This window comes from Quercus robur, chromosome 3 (genome assembly GCF_932294415.1).
Source record: "Quercus robur chromosome 3, dhQueRobu3.1, whole genome shotgun sequence".
Lineage (NCBI taxonomy): Eukaryota > Viridiplantae > Streptophyta > Magnoliopsida > Fagales > Fagaceae > Quercus > Quercus robur.
The window spans coordinates 24,273,383-24,293,190 of NC_065536.1; the positions used below are offsets into that span (position 1 = coordinate 24,273,383).

At 36.5% G+C, this 19,808-nt stretch overlaps 1 protein-coding gene across 2 annotated transcripts; it reads left to right on the plus strand.

Annotated features, from left to right (window-relative positions):
* Positions 1 to 328: 328 nt before the first annotated feature.
* On the plus strand, positions 329 to 7,134 carry LOC126717556 (protein SIEVE ELEMENT OCCLUSION B-like). 2 transcript variants are annotated; one of them, XM_050419363.1, is made up of 7 exons: positions 329 to 605; positions 981 to 1,085; positions 1,666 to 2,087; positions 2,871 to 2,953; positions 3,078 to 3,211; positions 5,216 to 5,674; positions 6,177 to 7,134. In XM_050419363.1, exons 1-7 carry the CDS (start codon positions 426 to 428, stop codon positions 6,741 to 6,743), a joined length of 1,950 nt encoding a protein of 649 aa, XP_050275320.1. In that variant the 5' UTR covers positions 329 to 425; the 3' UTR covers positions 6,744 to 7,134. The 2 variants fall into 2 exon arrangements, with proteins under 2 accessions (XP_050275320.1, XP_050275321.1); XM_050419364.1 differs by having other exon boundaries at positions 1,678 to 2,087.
* The last annotated feature ends 12,674 nt before the right edge of the window (positions 7,135 to 19,808 follow it).

A 19,808-nucleotide genomic window follows, 5' to 3' on the forward strand; every position in this document is an offset into this window, starting at 1 on the left:
GAAAGGGACACAGTTAAACAACATCCAATGAGGTCTATGGAAAGTAATAAACGAGGATAGAGAAAATCAATTATTAATTAGGTAAATAAGGTGAAAATTCTTAATTGTTTAATACTATTTTTTCAACCGTTGGATCTATTAAAAATCTATGGTATAAAAAGGATGTAACTCCTAAAGAGTTATACTAGGTGTAACTTGAACCCATTTCTTTTAAAAACACAAATTAGTATTTCGAGATTTCCTAATATTTACTCCTAAGTGATAAATACGGAAAAAGAGCACCATTCTGCTTCTCAATTATGGCTATATAAAGGGACGTGGCCGGCAGACTAGCTGCAACAATATAAACTACTCTCGTCTTCCCCCAGACTTGTGCCTTTAACCAAAGAGCTTCTAACAGTCATCTTTGTTTTGTGTAACAAAACATGGCCAGCGACAATACTGGTGACCTGATCTTGCCGGCCGACCTGAACTTGCAGGACGAAATCTTAACCAAAATTAAATATTCAACCAATGCTGATGAAAAGTTGGATGTTGAATCTCTTTTCTCTGCCGTCGAGAACATCCTTGACCGTACCACCAAGACTGTTGATGGTCTTTTCCTGGTATATATTACCCATTTTTTTGTTTTTGTTTTTGTTTTTGTTTGAAGTAAACAAAATACAAAATATTCACTGTTTTAGCAAGAAGTTTGCAAATTGTTTTTTGTAATGTAATAAGTGTTATTTATAATTTTATATATTATAATAAAATAATAATTATTATTTTTTTCTATCATTGGTGTAAGATTAATTTGTATCACTAACATTGCTCTTCAGCGAAAGCATGACAACAGGGGCCTCTTTTCCTTTGAGAACAGAACTATATGCATGAGATGCAGTTAATTTTTTAGTTTTAACTGAGCCAGGCAGATATGTTTTTTAAATTTATACCACTAACAAGTAACACCCCGCCTGTTTTTAATTACCCGTCATTCACAGAAGGGTACTGATAGCCAAGAAACAAAAATGAAACTCTTGGAGGAGGAGAGCCCACAAGAAAGCTTTATTCCACCCCTGTCTGCCTTCAAGATAATTTCCTATGAGGTAATTGTATATATCTTTACTTTTTTTTCTCATAGAATTTCACCAGGGCACTTTTTTTTTTTTTTTATAATTTTTTATATAAATTTTTAATAAGCTTTGAAGGTGGTAGATTGTATTTGGTGTAATGATATTTTACACAAACCCAGTACTCACAAACTTTTTAATATACACCAATTACAATTTAACACTTAACATTTTCTCAAAAATAATGTGCCAAAAAGTTTGCACATTGACTTTCTCTAATCGAGTTTTGCTATGATCATGGACTTCTTTGTTGAAAAATTCTTACATCCCTCTCACATGGCACATTATTTGTATCCACCACAACACAAAAATAAAAAGATAATAATATACGGGAAGAAAGTGGGGATGACGTCAAGTCTACAAGGCTTTTATGGGCTGTGCTACACACGTTTGTGTGAAAATTTCGGTACACAATTCAGTGCCGCTTACTCTACGTGTATGGAACCAAATGGACAATATAGCATAAAAAAAGTGTAGTGAATTAAGGACTGATGATTTTCATTTTTATTTAGTCACCCACATTAATATATATATATATATACATTTTAAATGTCAGATGCAATGCAAGGCTGCAGGTGAGCAAATTGCACCTGAAACAACAGTACTGTCAATAATTGAGAAGTTATCAAGCTATTCCAGGGATGCAAAGGCTGTGCTAACTCTAGCGACTTTTGCTTTGGAATATGGGGAATACTTCCTACTTGCCTGTATTCAGTCATCGAACCAAGTCGCCAAATCAATGGGAACCCTTAAGGGGGTACCTGTCCTCTTAGGAAAACTGGAGAAACACAGCCAAGCTGTTGTTGATCTTAACAAATTGATCAAAGCCACACTGGCAGTATTTCAATGCATCTTTGGGTTGAAGAAGCTTTCGAATTATGACAAGAAGGATAAACTGATCACAGTTGCTGTCTATTGGGCTATTGTAAGTGTTGTGGTCAGCACGAATCAGATTTGCTACTTCATTACCGATGATCAGTAAGTTCTATTCTTTATGCCCAAATCCTTAATTAGAAGACCTTACTGTATCACAATCTTATGGCTATTCTGCATGCACACCAGTTAATTACAAAAAGGAAATCTTTTGAGTGTGGCCCTAAGATTCTAGTTAGAGTTTTGAATTCAAGATCTTTTAAATCTCATGAGGCCTTGAAATTAAATTACTAGACCATGAAATCACTAGATCAATTCCTTAGGATTTGAAATATATGCATACTTTTTTGGCCAATGAAAGTGTCCAAAGATTTTCAAGCCTTCAAATGTGTGTAGATCTTCCATCAATCCTACACATATTGGGTAATTACAGAGAAAAATCTTTCAGAGATGCTTCTAGCATATTGACTAAAAAATTTTCAATTAAAGAACTCACAAATCTCACGAGACCAAAATCAAACTAACCTATAAGGGTTTAAAATGCATACATTTAGTTATAGAACAAAGCTTATCTTACATTTTGCTATCGTATTCCATAGAAGTATAAAATTATAAAATAATTAAATACTATACTTTATTCTACAATAACATAAATGATTTAATTTCAATGAAACCAGACTAAAATGAGTGTGAAAGCTACATCCTTGGAGGGAGTATTCCTTTTAGGGTGAGTTTTGGACTTTCACCTACAAATCCTTTAGCTACTTTCTCTTTCTTTAAATTATTATTTTATGAAAAATAAAAACTCTTAACCTAGCATCTATAGTAGCATGGTATGTACTAGTGTTAAATGACTATGGTTAACTTTATATATTTCTACTTATCTAGGAAGAAGAAACAGGAACTGGAAACCTATGCTGATAAACTCAATCGCATCCTCAGCGAACTTAAGAAAGAAAGAGCAAACCAAGGTTGGTTTCTTGGCGGTTTCATTTGTACGGACACAAGCTTTCTTGCATGTGTTGCACATTCAAGTAATTCATTGCCTTCAAAAGATGGACTGCTATACTGATGAAGGATTTTGGTTCAATGCAGAGAAAGAGGATTACAGGGAGGTCAAGAATGTTGTTGAAACTTCAGTGAGCATCGTGGCTGTAATTAATATACTATTGACGGATCCCACAAACAAGCTAACGCCGCAACTAACTGATGGTTCCACCGATAAAATGGTATGCTTTTAATATGCAGGCCATCTTTTTCTGTTGTATAAGTAGATGAGATCACTCAATATAGTTTGATTGCTGTTCATTAAAAAATAAAAAATTATGATTGTTGTTATATTACTTCAATTCCAAACTCTTGGAGTAATTACACTCCCTTCCTATAAAAGTTGGGAAAATGATACTTTACCTCAAATTTAAAGGGAAAAAACATTTCCCTATCTTAATATCTAATTAACTAAATTTTGTTAAATTTATATTTAAAATGTTGTGTACTAATTTACCGTTTGGGCAGGTATCCAAAATTATCTTATTTCATAATTAAAATTCATAATTTTAAAATTTTAATTAAAGTGTATATTAAAATATCATGTGTGAATTTTGTTTATTATTAGTTTTTCTTTTATTAACAAATTATGGAGATCGAGATTTGCTCTAGTAAGTGTATTGGTGCTTGATAAATTTTGCACTTTTATTATGAATTTGTCAATTATTTTTTTACTAACCAAAGTCAAACTTTTTATATTATTTCTAGAATATATCTTTTCCTAGTGGTATAGTACCTCTATCCAAATTTAACAACTGCAACAAGCAACGGGAAGGGAAGACAACATCACTCTCCTAGTCAAAGCATAGTCAAGACCATAGCCTTTGTCATTCTAAATTTTTTTGAGAATACTAAGTATTTTAATACACACATACGGATAGAGAGGAGAAGATCTTAAAGAAATTGACAATGGTTTATATCTAAAAGAGTCTAACTCTTGAATACACAGCACAGATTTTAAAGTGAAATTAAATTTCTGCAAATTGACTACAAGCGCTAAACTTAATGTCGTTGATCAAACGGTCGAGAGGAGAAAGCCCAAATTCTGTGTCCCTCAAGGCGTTAATTACTTGCACCGAGTATCAATTCTCCTTTTTAAGTTTTGAAAAACTTTCTTAATAATAGTACTAAAATATATATACAACCATTCCAATCCTAAAAACTAAAGTAACTTTGAGTTTACAACTAAAATAGAGTACTGCAACCGTAGGTCCTGAGTAGTTTAGTACTTAAATTAATTTTATTATAATTTTATAATAGTAATTTGTTAATTGTTTGTTTAATTGATATTAGCGGCTTGGATAATTAAATTATCATTATAAACTTGTTTATTTTATCAATTTGATGTATTGAAATTATAAAATTTAATATTCAGGTTTTCATATTTCACAATAACTTGTGGGGGAAAGATCTACAATTGATGCAAAAATGACCTCTCATATTGTTTGCAAGTTAAAGTTAATTTGTAAAATTAAGATTTTTTTAGTCATTTCTTTATACATAAGAACTTTATTGTATTTATCTTGCCTCCCCTGAAAATATTTCCGGGTTCCGCCAATATATATATATATATATATAAAATGTTTTCAGAAAATATTGTTATATTCTAGATGTAATATGTAATCTTTAATTTTTTTTTAAATTGATTTAAATGTTTAAAGAATATTAATTATGATTAATCTAGTTTAAAAAATAATTATACATGATGTGATGAAAGAAAATACTTGTTTTGAATTATATAAAATTTTATTTTATAAGAGACAATTATATATATGCGAAAATTGCACTAACCTCCCAATTTGGTTTTCAGTTATAACATTGACCACCCTCGAATTTAGAATAAAACATTCACCTTCCCTAAGTCGCAAACTATTTACAATAACCTCACCTAAATTATTAAAAAATCCTGAAGAAATAAAGGCTTTAAAAAAATCTCAAATTCTCTGTTAGAGGAGGTGTGGACAAAAATTTAAAAGGACAATAAAATAGGAAATTCAATCTTTTTTAAGCATTTTTTCAGTTATCCAGGAGAAGTAAGTGTAATAATGAAAAACTTATATGTGTGTGTTAGTTTTCTGAATTTAAAGATTAGTGTCATATTTAGCTTTGCCTCCAAAAAAGATAATAAAAAAAAAAAAAAAAAAAAAAATCTGACTCTGTTGCTAATTGTATGGCACAAACTGCAGGTAGAAATCACTTCCCTGGAACGGAAGAGTGTCTTCTTGTTCTTTTCGAGCCTACACATCTCTGGTGAAGACATTTCAAATCTTGAAAATTGTCTTAATAAAATGAGGAAGGACCAATATGAGACCGTATGGATCCCATTTGTGAAGCAATGGACCAAAGACCTGGAAAAGAAATTTGAGTTCTTGCGGTCTAAGATGCTATACGTAGCAGCGAATTACTCTTTGCCGATAGCAAGCCATAAATACATCATAAAGAAGTGGAACTTCAAGGTTAACGAGCCCTTAATTGTGGTGCTGAACCCGCAAGGAAAGGTGGTATGTATGAATGCAATCCCTATGATGAGGGTATGCGGCGTTGAGGCCTTCCCATTCACCAGCGTAGAAGAAGAAACTCTGCTGAATCAAAAGGGTTTGATAGGGCTAACGGCAACTGACATTAGTTCAGATATAAAACACTGGGTAAATTCATTTCAAAAATCTAATAATGCATATATTTGCACACGTGTTCACAATTTGCTATTTTGCAATTTCCTCAAATTTTGGCATCGTCTCAGCCTTGTGATTGTGAGGCATAAGGATCTTTTCCATTCGAAATGGGTCTGAATCATTATATATACACGTAAATGTACGCTTTTTTTTTTTAGCTATCGAGGGTACTTAGCATTCTTTGATTATCTGATTTTATTTATTTATTTATTTATTTTTTTTTTTGACGTTTTAAGATGTATTAGGCTGAAATATCCTTGGGGTTTATAGAAGAACACATTCATGCATGTACTTTTTATTTTGATGGATTGTTACAAAAAGTTGGGGAGGGGGTCTTTGAACTAGCTACAAGCTAGACTCTTGGTCATGCATGCACTTTTTTTTTGTGTGGGAGTGGGGGAGAAGTTATGTGCATTCAAATAATATTGATGTGCACATTCACTTATTCTTATAAATATGTATCTCGTTCATTCAGATCGAAGAGAGGAAGTACATCCTTTTGTATGGTGGCCAGCTGGTCACTGATAGTGCAATGGCCCTTGACCGTGGTCCAATGATATTGGAAAAAGGGATTTCCATAGAGTTGGTATCCATCGAAAACGACAACCTCCTAAAACGCTTCTGGACCAAGATTAAGAACTTGTTCACTTCAAGATCTCAAAGGGAGACCGAGATAGACTCTATGAAGCTAGATATCGAAAAATTGATTTCCTACAAGAAGAAAAAGAGAGGATGGGCTGTGTTCAGCAAGGGGTCCAGCGTTATACTGATCGGTGGGACAACCATTCTTCAGGTCTTAAAAGAGTTTGACAAATGGAAGGAGAATTTAAACGAGAAGGACTTCGAATTGGCTTTCAAAGACTACCATAACATGATTTCTAATCATGATGATGATGCCATCTGCCGCCACATTAAAATTCCATACAAAGCTTTAAAAATACCAGAGACCGAATGCTCCCATTGTCAACGCATCATGGTCACGTATATCACTTTCAAATGTTGCCACAAAGATGATAATACATGGGCTCTGCCTCGGCCTTAAGTTGCTACCTTACTTTGGAATGGTATTGCTACTAAATTAAATAATGTGGTTACATTCGTAGCCAGAGGTTATATGTATAGTAAGATTTGGCTTATTGGGTCTAGTATTTAGTACATTGGTTCTGTTGTAATGGAGACATATTCACTTTTGACCATGTCTCACCATTGCAACGAGTCCAGCGTATTGGAGCAATTGGACCTAAGTTTAGCCCAGTGTGATGTGTGACCTAATATTCTGATGCCACCGGAAAAAAAGGCTGTGTGTGATTTTATATTCCTACTTGAAGCCCCTAGAAAAGGGCAGTGTATGTTTGTATTGGTTCCGTTTTCCCTTTCCATTGGTGTAATAAAGAAAATGAGTGCAATCATATGGTATTGATGTTGCATTACTATTATCCTTTTGAGTTTTTATACTTTACCACGACTTTCTCTTTTTCTTTCTTCTAAATGCTAATTGACTTTATAATTTGTTTTGCTTCTTTCATGGACTTCGAAGATCTTGCATTACTTTAATTGTGAGTTATGTATGCATAATATTAATCTTTGCTGTTATTTATTAAGTTTGAAACTAAAATAGTGTGAGAATAAAGAAAGAGAACGAACGCAAAGATTTCGTGATTCAACCTAAAGGTCAATGTCCACAAAGGAAAGCTCTTGATGGTTAAATCTTCATTATACTAAATTGTATGTTACAATGAGTTAGGAAAGCTCTTGATAGTTACATCCACAAAGGAAAGCTCTTGATCATTACATCTTTGTTATACTAAATTTGCATGTTACAATGTGTTAGGTTTTGAGTTTGTAGCATTGGCAAACCATGCCAAAATTAGAATGTGTAATTTCAAGTCTAAGAAAAAAAAACCAAGTCCAGGATAAATAAAGATGCAAATCTAGTTTTCTCAATTGGTGTTCGACTTGTCAAAAATCGCAGAATTAGCAAAAATTAGCAAACATGAAAAAGCCTATAATTTTTCCATTTCAAGCCCAATTTGTGATCGATTAGTTTGTTGCAGTATTTAAAGGACATTATAAGCTAACCCTAGGGAGCTTTTAAAAGAGAGAAAAGGTGGCTTAGGTGCCTCATATTTTGCATCCAAAGCTCTCTCATTTCTTTTACCGGTGATATTTCTTGAAGAAAATCAAGATCCGGTTTTGTAGAAATTGCTACCTCATATCAGTCATCAAAGGTTTTGGATCTAAACCTTCAAATGTGATCTTGAAGTTATAGACTAGAGGTCTATGTTGGAGCAAACCTTCAAGGATGGTGTTGGAGTTGTAGACTAGAGGTTCAAGATTAGAATACATCCATATCAGAGATCTTTGTGGAATTAAGAGCTCAGGTGGATAACTATAGTTAAGTTTATGAAAAATAGGGTAATTCAATTTGTGAACTTCTATTTGATAGTGGATTTGTTCACCTTAGGACTAGTCCCCTCAGGTTTTTTATTATGAAATAGTTCATTTCATTAATTTTCTTGAACCATCATACCTTGTGTTATATTTATATTCCACTATATATGATATTGGTGTTTGTTTGATTAAGCTAAAACTTGTATAATTAATCTAATTAATATCATCTTAAAACTAGTTAATTAATGTTTTTGACAGGGGTCTCAATCCAACACAATGAACCAAATATGGGGCATTAGTAGAATGTTAAACCTTGAACTAATCATACAATAGGTCATAGTTACTAGACTTGTAGTACCGTAAGAATACTTTGATTGCGCACCAAGTAAGATTGGGCTTGGCCTTAGCTTAAATTGAGCTTGATATCTTTAACAAAAGGTAACAAGATAATATAATATAAACTAAAACGCTTTAATCTTCACTTTCAATGCTTTCTTCACGTTCTAAATAAAAGAATCTTATATACTAATATTTTGCCCCTGCCATAGTCGACTAACTGAAAGAATGTTATATAAATTAAAATATATTTTAATAATATATTTAAAATTAGATAATAATATAAAAAAATTATTATAAGTTACATGACAAATGTACATTCACTACAAAACGCGGGGGCCTTGGGCCGCGTTTTTTAAGCCGTGGCTATAAAAACCGCGGCCCAAGATAGACTAAAGCCACGTTTCATAAAAACGGGGCCATAGACGAGTTCTTAGGTCGCGTTTTATAAGTGGGGCCATAGACGGGTTCTTAGGCCGCGTTTTTTTAAGAAAAAAACGCAGCCTAAGGACATCCGTATTTTTTTCTTTTCCTTAACTGTGGCCGCATTTTAAAAACACGGCCCAAGATAGACTGAAGCCGCGTTTCATAAAAACGGGGCCATAGACGGGTTCTTAGGTCGCATTTTTTTGAGCTAAAAACGCGGCCTAAGGACCTCCGTATTTTATTTTTTGGCAAACTTTTTTTTTTTCCTTAACTGTGGCCGCATTTTAAAAATGTGGCTCTAGCATATCTGAAGTCGCGTTTTATAGACACGGCTTCAGACAAAACTGGGGCCGCGTTTTTTAAACGGGGCCTCAGATTTTGCCTATAGCCGCATGTTAAAAATGCGGCTTTAGGCTTTATTTATATTCCACTCTTTCAGACATTTTCAACCTTAAGCCTCTCAACCCGATCTCAATCCTCACTCTCCAAGACCCGATCTCACCGTCACCCTGCATCTCTCCGATCTCAATCCTCACTCTCCATCTCCAATCTCACCGTCACCCTCCATCTCTCCGATCTCAATCCTCACTCTCCATCTCCAATCTCACCGTCACCCTCCATCTCTTCGATCTCTAGGGATTGTTTAGTGATAAAGAACCCTTTCTCTAATTCGACAAACCCTCTATCTCTCTCAATTTCTCGCTCTCTCTGACTAGCTAAGGTTTCGGCTCTCACTGGCATCCCTGGACACCAAAGGTACTACAATTTCTAGGGTTTTTCCTTCTCTCCACGCCCACAATCAACAACCTTCCTTCATTTTTTTTCTCTGATCGTGGAAACCTAACTTTGAATTTTCTGCAGCACCGCAACAAATTTCTGCTTTCGAGTTGGATCGTCGTTCCGGCCAGAATTTCGTCGTCGATTACATTCAGGTTTTTTCTTCTCTACTTTGATTGTTCAATTTTTTTGGTTTTGGTTTGAAATTGGGGTTTGAGTTCCCAGGTCCCAAGCAGTAAGAGAATCCTAACTAGTATCATGGTAATTTGGCTATTTTTTATTCATAATTAAAAAAAAAAAAAAAAATTCCATCGATCAAACTTGTGATGCATAATTTGTTTCTAATGAAGAATGAAGTAGCAAAAATAAAAAATAAAAAGGATTATTTCCTACTTAATCTCTACGATAGTTGATTATGAAAAAAAAAAAAAAAAAAAAAAAAAAATCTCTAGGACAGTTCGATATTTATTAGCCAAGTTCGTCCCAACAACAATAGCAAATTGAATGTTTTTTTTTCCCCCAATTTCTTACAATTTTTAATACATTTTTGTTTTCGTCTTTTCCATATTTTGGCTTGTGAAATTTGAAAAGGTTGTCTTAAGGTTTTTGTTTTTCTTGGGCAAATGGAATGCAGGAATAGCAGATAAGTTTTATGTTTTGATTTCTTGGGTTAATTTGAAAATTATTTTGAGGGAGGGGGGCCAAAATATAAATTTCAGGGTCAATATTCTAAACTTGTGTAGATGTATATACTAGTCTTTAATTTTTTCAAAATCTTGGGCTCTTCCAGCGAACAAGAAACTTGTATGTGGGTTAAATGGGAGTAGGCAACCGGTTGGGGAAAGCGGGCAAACATTCAAAAGGTGGTTGGGCACCTTATGCATATGCCGCAACTATTGCCCACTTATGCCAAGTAATTGGACGCATGTCGACCGTAAATACAAAGAAGAAGCCTGGGTAGAGATAGTGGTTGTATCAAATTAAGCTACTTTTAATTGTTATGTATAGCCGTGTATGTGCTAAATGGCATTTTCAGTAGGGTGAATTATTGCACTATGCTAACTCAATTTTTGCATTTCAGAAAAAGTGGATCATTGACCCAGAAATTATCAGACCAGCTAATCAAATGAACTGGGCAATGCACTTATTAGGGGAGTTGAGAAGGAACCGAAGGAGTAAGTTAAAAAAGAAATGCTGCCCAAAAGATGCGTTAAAAGAAGATGTCATTAAAAATAAACCATCTTGGGCTGACGAGCAGGACTACCGCGCACTAGTTGACTATTGGTTTGATTCTAAAACGAAGGTTGCGCTATTTTCTTGCTCTATTATCTTTTAGTGGTAATATACATATGATGGGGTATTTGGATATACCGAGTACAGTGTTTTAACTGATTTGTTTGTTTTAATTTGTTGGCGGGAATGTGTTCGTAGACATTAATGGATACGAACAAGAGAAGTCGTTCGTTTCAGAAGGATATAGCGAGGACAGGGCCTATAAGTTTTGCCCAAACTGCTGACAATATGGTAAGAAATGCATTATACAACAACTAGCCAAGTTTTAATGCTCTACTATTTTAATTGAACTTGTGACATATTGGTATCAATAAATTCTAGTTGTATTTATTTATTTATTTTGTTGTTGAAAGAACATGGTCGATTCGAATTCATGGAAATTAAAATAGATTTTGTCGGCGTGAGTTTAGCATTGAGGAAGGGCTTGCATGGAGATGACAGTAATGGTGGCAATGCCCAACATTGTCGTAGGGTCCAAACTAAGCAATCCACAATTTCATTACTGTAATAATATAAACTTCTTGGTTTAGAAATAATCAATATTAAAAAAATCACAACAAAATTTCCGTACATATTGTTTGGTTGAATTAAAATTATTATGTGTGATGAATCTGAAGAGTTTGAAGAAACTAGTTTACTGATCATATGCACAGTGTTGGGGTAAGGAAGACTTGGCTTTTTTGCATGTTTATGACTGTTAATAGACATTTCTTATGATGTTTCCTGTTTTTGATTAGTGATTTCATTAATATTTATGTTTGCCACTTTGTTAGCAAGAGTTTGGTTTGGTATATAGCAATTGGGGTGCATATATGCAGGGGGTTGTAGCTGCGTTTAAAACGTGGCTATAGAGTAATTGTAAAAATATTTAGGGGGTTGTAGCCGCGTTTAAAACGTGGCTATAGACAAATTCTAAAAATAGTTAGGGGGTTATAGCCGCGTTTTAAACGTGGCTATAGGTAACAAATATAACCACATTTAAGAAACGTGGCTATAGTTGTGGCATATAGCCGCGTTTTAAATGCGGCGAAAATGTCTTCAAAGCTGTCAACAAGGGTGCTATGGCCGCACTTTTTCAAATGTTACCTCTTATAAAATGGCTATTTTATTAAATCAAAGGGCAAGAGTGTTGGTACCAAAAACCGCTTGATACAAAGCATTCACATGAAGAAAACAACTCGTCTTTTTGAACGTAATAAACTACATGTTTACGGAATTTGTTTTATAGTTATATTGCATGTTATGTTCCAAATTCCATTTGCTATGTTTGGTTGTCGATTGTCGCTTCATATCACCAACATAAATTTTCACTATTGTAATGAGACTGTTGAATATGATGTAGGCAAAGAAAGCGGCCAAGCAGTGGAGCGTGCAGATGTTTTCATAAAAGCATACAGCACGAAAGATGGGACTCCTATTAGTGATGAAGTGCGACAAAAGATTGTAAGCCCTATATCATAATCTATTTATTTTCTACTTTGTGCGTGAAATGTTTATAGCAAATAATATCTTATTTGGTTCTTGTATGAAAACAGGATAAAATGAAAGAAATTTTAAACAACGGGGGCAAACTAGGAGGAGACCGTCACGATGGAATTCTCTAGGCAAAGGATGATGCGTTCGCTCAAGTGATGGGCAAAGAACGTTCTGGACATGTACGTGGGGTCGGTTTTGGACCAACCCCATCAGGAAGAAGTGGGTCCAACCTTCCATGTTTGCCTGGGCCGTCGTCCACTGAAACAGCCCAACGGATGACTGCATTGGAAAATTCGATGAGGGACCAACTTGCCGACTCAGAGCAGAGGCATCAGGACCAAATGGCCTCATTGCATGCAAAACATAAGGAGGAAATTACCGAAGCACTGGCCGAAGCAAAGCAGGAATCAGATGCACGGCATGAGCAGCAACTGGCCGAAGCAATGCGCGAATCAGAAACACGGCATCAGCAGCAGCTGGACAAAACAAAGCGGGAAATGGCCGATGCAAAGCGGAGAATGGATAAAATAATAGCCTTCTTACAAAAGAGCGTGCCAGTCAATTTAAGTTTAAGCGGTTATTCAGGTAATACAAACTTTGCGTTTAATTTAATGAAACTTGCGTGTTTATTGCAATATTATGTGCTACTAATATTGCGTATATAATATATTCAGGATAGCGCTACATCATAGTGAGGACTCTTCGTGGACTCTTCATGTATAATTGTTTGGATATTCGTGGATATTCGGAATATTGTAATATTGTAACTTCGTGGATATTGAAAATATTGTAAACATGATTGTAATATTGTGTCAAATGGACTATACACTCTTCGTGGACTCTTCATGTATAGTTGTTTGGATATTTCTTTAGAGATATTGATTTGTGACAGGTTTGAGAAAATTCTTACTTGATATTTTGTTGAAATTATGGGTTGTTATTAGAGATATTTTGTTGAAATTTTGTATGTTTGACAGGTTTGTAAAAATCTGCCCAGAAAAAGGAAATAAGAAGGAAAAAAAAAATACTATAGCCACATTTTTAAAACGTTAAAAACGTGGCTATAGACCAATTCTTAATAAGAATTCGGGGGTCTTAGGCCGCACTTAAAACGCGGCCTAAGGTTGTAATCTTGGGCCGCGGCCTAAGACCAGAACCTTAGGCCGCGTTTAAAACGCGGCCCAAGACCAAAAACTTAGGCCGCGTTTTAAACGCAGCCCAAGGTTGAACCTTAGGCCACGGTTAAAACGTGGCTTAAACGAGTGTCACAGGCCGTCACCATGGGAGGTATGGCCGCACTTTTTAAACGCGGCCTAAGGTTCAACCTTGGGCTGCGTTTTAAACGTGACCTAAGGTTCAACCTTGGGCTGCGTTTAAACGTGGCCTAAGGGTAAAGGCTTAGGCCGCGTTTTAAACGGGGCTATAGGTCCCGGGCTTGGGCCGCGGTTAAAAAGTGCGGCCATAGGACCATCAGTCCTATAGTCACGGGTTTTAGGCCACATTAGAAACCGCGGCCTAAAAAAACGTGGCTATAGGCTATAGCCACGTTTTTTTACCATATAGCCGCGTTTTAAAAACGCGGCCAGAGGACCTTTTTTTTGTAGTGATTTTGTAAGTCAAGGTATTTATCAAAACCGAAACATTATAATTGATTATAAATAATTTAGAACAGTTTTAAAAAACCATTTTAAATGAAATTTTGATAATTGAATTTTAATTGGAGAATCACTTAAAATTATGTTAATAATTTTATTGTACTTATAATGAGTTATTTGATGAAATTGTGTATGTACAACTTATAATACTTACATTGAGCCACTTAGTATAAGCACAACAAATATGACTCGACTATTATTAAAACCCAAAATTAAGGTTGATTATTAAAATAATAATAATAATAAATATAATTTCTAGAAACTCTTGTTACTAGAATTTTAATTGAAGTGGTAACTTTTAAAAAACAATTGAAACTTTAGAAATAATGTTTTACTTTTTTTTTTAGAAGAAAAATATAGTTTTACTTAAAACAACTATGTTGATTATTTTAGCCTAAGACTTATTGCCGCAGTCCTATTACATCCATCTAGGATGAGTAATGCTAGTAACATCTAAAATGACATAATTTTATGTCACAACTTGTCACATAGCGAGTTGTGATTGGTGAATGTGTGTCCTCACATGACCCACTGATACATCTTTACTAATCACAACTCGTCATATGACGAGTTATGCTATAAAATTGTGCTAATTTTAGTGGTACTAGCATTACTCATATAGAATCAGTTTACTAAGCTATATATATCTTGCTACAACTCATATCACGCATTATGGTGTCAGTCTAAAACCTATAGTGCATTTATTACGTGATAAAGGAGAAAAAAAAAAAAAAAAAAAAACACAAAAGAGAGAGATTGTGACACTTGCCACAACCAAGACAAATTTTTAATGTATAAATAATATAAGGGTCTTGCTAATGGGTCCTTTTAGGATAATTGTTAACAATCAATTTTAAGAAAATTTAATTTGACACTACTTTTATGAGAAATAGAAAAAAATGTCAAAACATTAATTATTTTTTTTTCCCATAAAAACTTTCTTTAAATGGATTGTTAACCATTATCTTAAAGATATCCATTAGCATTTCCCATAATATAATGTGGTATTATTTGGAGGTGAGCTTTTGAGTTACGTAATGGGATTCATAGATTATAAGCAGGCACACATTTATGTGTGTGGGGGTGGGAGTGCATGACCCTACGTCCCTACGTTTGTTCATATGATCATATCCCCTTTCCTTCATTAATTTCGCCTTAATAAGAAATGGCCCTAAAATTTAAAGATTCTTTTTAGCGTAAATTGCAAATTATATTCTTAAAGTTTGCGGGCATTTAGATTTTATACCCTAAAGTTTTAGAATTTAGATTTTACTCCCAAGAGTTTAGGATATTTAGATTTTACACCCTGACGTTTCATAATTTGTATTTTACCCACTAAATTTTAGGGGCGTCTAGATTTTACCCCTTAAAGTTTTGGAGTTTTTGAATTTTACACCCCATTTGTTTGAATTTTATACTCTAAAGTTTCAGAATTTGGTGATGTAAAATCCAAACACCCCTAATATGATAAACTCTTCAAACTTCTCATACATCTCTTTTTTTCTTTTTTTTCTTTTTTTGTGAATTTTGAGAATTTGACCGTTGAATTTCATGTTTCTTATGTCCTTAACGAGCATATCAAATTTCGTTCAAATTAGATGTTATTTTCTATATGATCAATAAAATTATTTTTTATACATAATTTTATATCGCAAAAACTTGAAATTTTAACATTTTTTTGATGACATTGCAATTAATGTTGTAGACATACCATTTCTCAAAAATAAAAACAAAAATTATTATCTCTTTTTCCATTGAGAGGGTATTGTATCTCTTTTTCCTTGTGAAAAATAAAAAGCCACAATCTAGTTTTAAAAAACAAATTATTAACTAGGACTTTTTGTGCCAAATTTCTTTTTACTCAAAGACTAAAAGTCTTTTATAAATGTATTTGATTATATATTTGTAAATATAAAAAGAGGGGTAAATTGTAAACTACACTCCTAAGGTTTGGGGGTGTTTAGATTTTACACCTTAAAGTTTCAGAATTTGGAATTTACCCCCTGAAGTTTAGAACAAAATTTCTTTCCAAACTAGTTTGGAGAAAAACCATTCAAACTTCTCATATATCTTTTGTACGCTCCAAAGACGGGCTTGCTGGGCCAAACCACTATTTGGGCTCACAATTTATTTATCTGATGGATTTGGGTATCCTACCTTGGGTTGTTCTAGGCTAAGGGACCCAATGAGATCACTTTTCTCTCTTTCTCAACGTTATCTTCTTCTTAGATCCTCTCCTGCTCTCTCTCTCTCTCTCTCTCTCTCTCTCTCTCTCTCTCTCTCTCTCTCTCTCTTCTTTCCTCAAAATTGCATCCCCTTCCTATTCATTCGTTTCTTCTATTTATAGCCTTTGTTAATGGGGTGATCATCATTATCTTCTTCCTTAGTGCAAAGAAAGGTCTAATGTTGATGAACTTAAGTGTGATGTGACCGGGCAATGTGATCGAGCATGTATATAGTGCCCGGAAATGGTTTCCTGAGAAGCCTGTGAGCAGGGCGTACGCAGTCCGCTTTTTAAGCATCCGGACAACACTCAGTTCAAATTGGTAGTTATTGTAGGTTTGGGTTGGGGCTTTTGTTGATGTGAAGGTTGGGCCCCTAGCCCATATGATTGATTCATGGTCCAAGGCCCAATATGAACTTGGACGTTAGGTGTCGTATAATAGACCCCCCTTGATTCATCCTCGGCCCCCGGGGATGAATCAAGGAGTCAGAGAGGCAGTGTTTTGCCCGAGAAATCCAACAGAAGTGTTTGGGTGGTTACAACGGTCCATAAATGCGTTCCTCAAAAGACGCGTCGCTTTAGACCCTCTGGTTCTGCCGTTATTATTACCTGGCAGTTCACAAATCGAGGCACGCGTGTGGATTGCTCTGGGCATTTCTAAGGTCACTCCCTTTTACTTCATCATTGCTAATTAATGTTAATTATTGTACACCAACTGATGCTTTTCCTTGGCTCTTATAAATAGTTCATCTTAATCCATTTTCTCACTTTTCACTCTCTGTTACTCCGAAATTTCTCTCTGCCGAGCACTCTCCTGCGTTCCAGTCCACTAACCCAGAATCCTCCTCTCCCTTAGAGCTAGAAGTAAGTCTTCTTCCCCTTTCCTTTGTTTTTATTTCCCTCCCCAAAGCCCTTTTTAATTTCTAGGCTTAGGATGGGTTATGCTTATCTCTTGAACGCTGGAGCGCCCTTAGCCGCTTTTAGGCAAACCTTTAGCGTCCCTAATGATGTGGAGTTGGCTTATTGCCATGAAAGTGAGATCGCCCTCCACAGAGGGGCAGGCACGACCTTTTTCCCATTGATGTCCGCCCTAGAAGGCGGGGTCAGGTTTCCCATAGACCCGCTTCTACTTAACACCCTTAGATACTACGGATTGAGTCTCAACCAACTCCCCCCCCCCCAACTTTTACCGGGTAGTGAGTTGTGTGGGTAGGCTGAACCAAACGTTCGGCTTGCAATTAGACCACCATGACGTAAACCACATGTACAACCTTTGTCGAAAGAAGAAATCAAATTACTACTTAAAGACTAGAGATACAAGGGTACGGCTGATTTCATGTTTTCCGGACTCTAATAGGAATTCTGTTGGGAAATATATCCAGGTGTGTGGCAATTGGTTTGCCGGTGACATCCCTCCCCCTTTGTCACAGTGCGAAGTTGGTTCGTCCTAACATTTAATTTCTCATATTTCCTAAACTTGTAAATACTTTATTTACTCTAACCCCAATTAGTTTTATTTTGTTGCAAACGGTTCAGTGTTCACCCAAGACATCAGAACAGTTCACGTTCGGGACCTGAATTTTGTGCTAAGGTCCAAAATCTTTGTGCACCGGGACGGGCAACTCTGCGCGTCTCACCTTATTCTCGAGGTGGACCCGGTGTACTCCACTTGGCAACCTTTCAGCCAAGCCCTCATTGTTGATAGTCCACTCCTCTCTTAGATAGATGTTCGGCACGCAAACTTCCTTCCCCCCAGCTTTATTGTAGGCGAAGCCCGAGACCTTGGCTTGTGGTACACTTGTTCGGATGAACTTGCGCCTATAAGGGACGAATTAGCCGAAGTAGCATCCAGATATCTCCGGGAACGTGCTCACGAGGCCGTTCAGTGTGAATTCTTACCAGCCGAACCCGAGAATCCAGTTCAAGTAGCAGCGCAAGAAGCCGCGGAATCTAGTGACTCTTTCAGGACATACTCTGTTCCCGAAGACATGGTGACCAGAAAGACCTTAACTGTCAGCCGTTTCATTCCTGGGGCAAGCCAGGCCATTCAGCAGCAACAGCCACCTCAAGGGCGCATCCTGGCTCCTCCCGCTCATCCTCCACCTCCCCCTCCTCCTGGGCTGCAACGTAGGAGGCAAAGGATTGCCGATCTATCCTCCACCGGCCAGAGAGAGGGTCAAGACCAAACTCCCCACCAACCTTCTCGGGGTATCACTATTCGGGAGTTGCCAGTCCAGGTTGGAACAAATGTGGCCTCATCCTCCAGACCGGCACAGCCGTGGCAACCAACATACAAGCTAGATGGCACGCCCCTCCCGGCTAGTGCAAGCGTCCGGGCATGGGAAAAGGGTGAAGGGGGCTGTATTGCCCAAAGCTTGGTCCACGGTCTCCTTCTACCAGAGGATATGAGTGTGTTTACTGATGGGACCGATGAGTCCATGGGAAGAAGACTCCAATGGCACACTATCGCGGTAAGTTTTCTTCTTTTGCACTCTTATATTTTTTTTATTTTTTTATTATTTTTATTTTTTTTTTCTGCGCACGTCCTTATATTTTCCCTGTTCGTTGTAACTTCAAGTTACCGTGTGTGAATAACATTGTCTTTAATAAGCCGCCCAGCTAGCCCATACACTGAATGATAGGGTAAAGGATCTTATCGAGGAGGTTGATCGGGAGAAAGCCAGTAGGGAAGAGGCTGTGAAAATGACTAAGGAGAAAACAAAAACTACTGAATTTGCCGAGAAGAGGGCTGCTGCTGTGGAGAAATCCTGGGCCTCGGCAGAGAAGAGATTGGTGGAGCTAGTGACGCGACAAAATGAAACGGAAGTGAAGCTGGCCGAAGCAGCGAGCTTGAACTCTACTCTGTCCGAAGAAGTTGTTGATTTGCGGGCGACCCTTGAAGCTTGTGAGAGTAAGTGGTATGATGAGGGGTTTGCCGACGTAGAGAAGGGTGTGGAGCCGGTAGTGATGCAAGCTCGGCAAATATCTTTCCAGGAGGGCTGGATGGCTACTCTACATGCCTTAGGAGTGCCCGAGGACTCCCCTCTTAAGGACCCTAGTCAGATCCCCGTTCCAGTTTCTGCCCCTACCGCTCAGAACCCAACCGGTCCAAACAATGAGGAGGAGACGAATAGCTTAAGGGAGCTGATGGAGCATATTGATGCCCACGTGGAGATGATCGGGACAGAAGTAACCAGCAACCCTCCCACTGAAGGCCCTCAAGGTGAAGATGTTCATCCCCAGCCTCCTGTACCCGAGCACCACTCCGCCAAGATTACCTCCGAGACGTAACCCGTGGATCTTTCCTCCTGACTGCCGAATCTACTTTACTTCACTTCTATTTGCTTTTATTTTTACAGCTTTTTATTTTGAGTTGGTTTGCCCATGTCGCCGGGCTGTGGCGACTAAACAGTTATTTCCTGGTTTTTTATTAAACATCTTACTTGATTTCTGAATTTGAACTTAATATCACCGGGTTTTGGTGATGAAATAATTAATTTATCATGCTTGGTTTTGATTTGTGTTTATT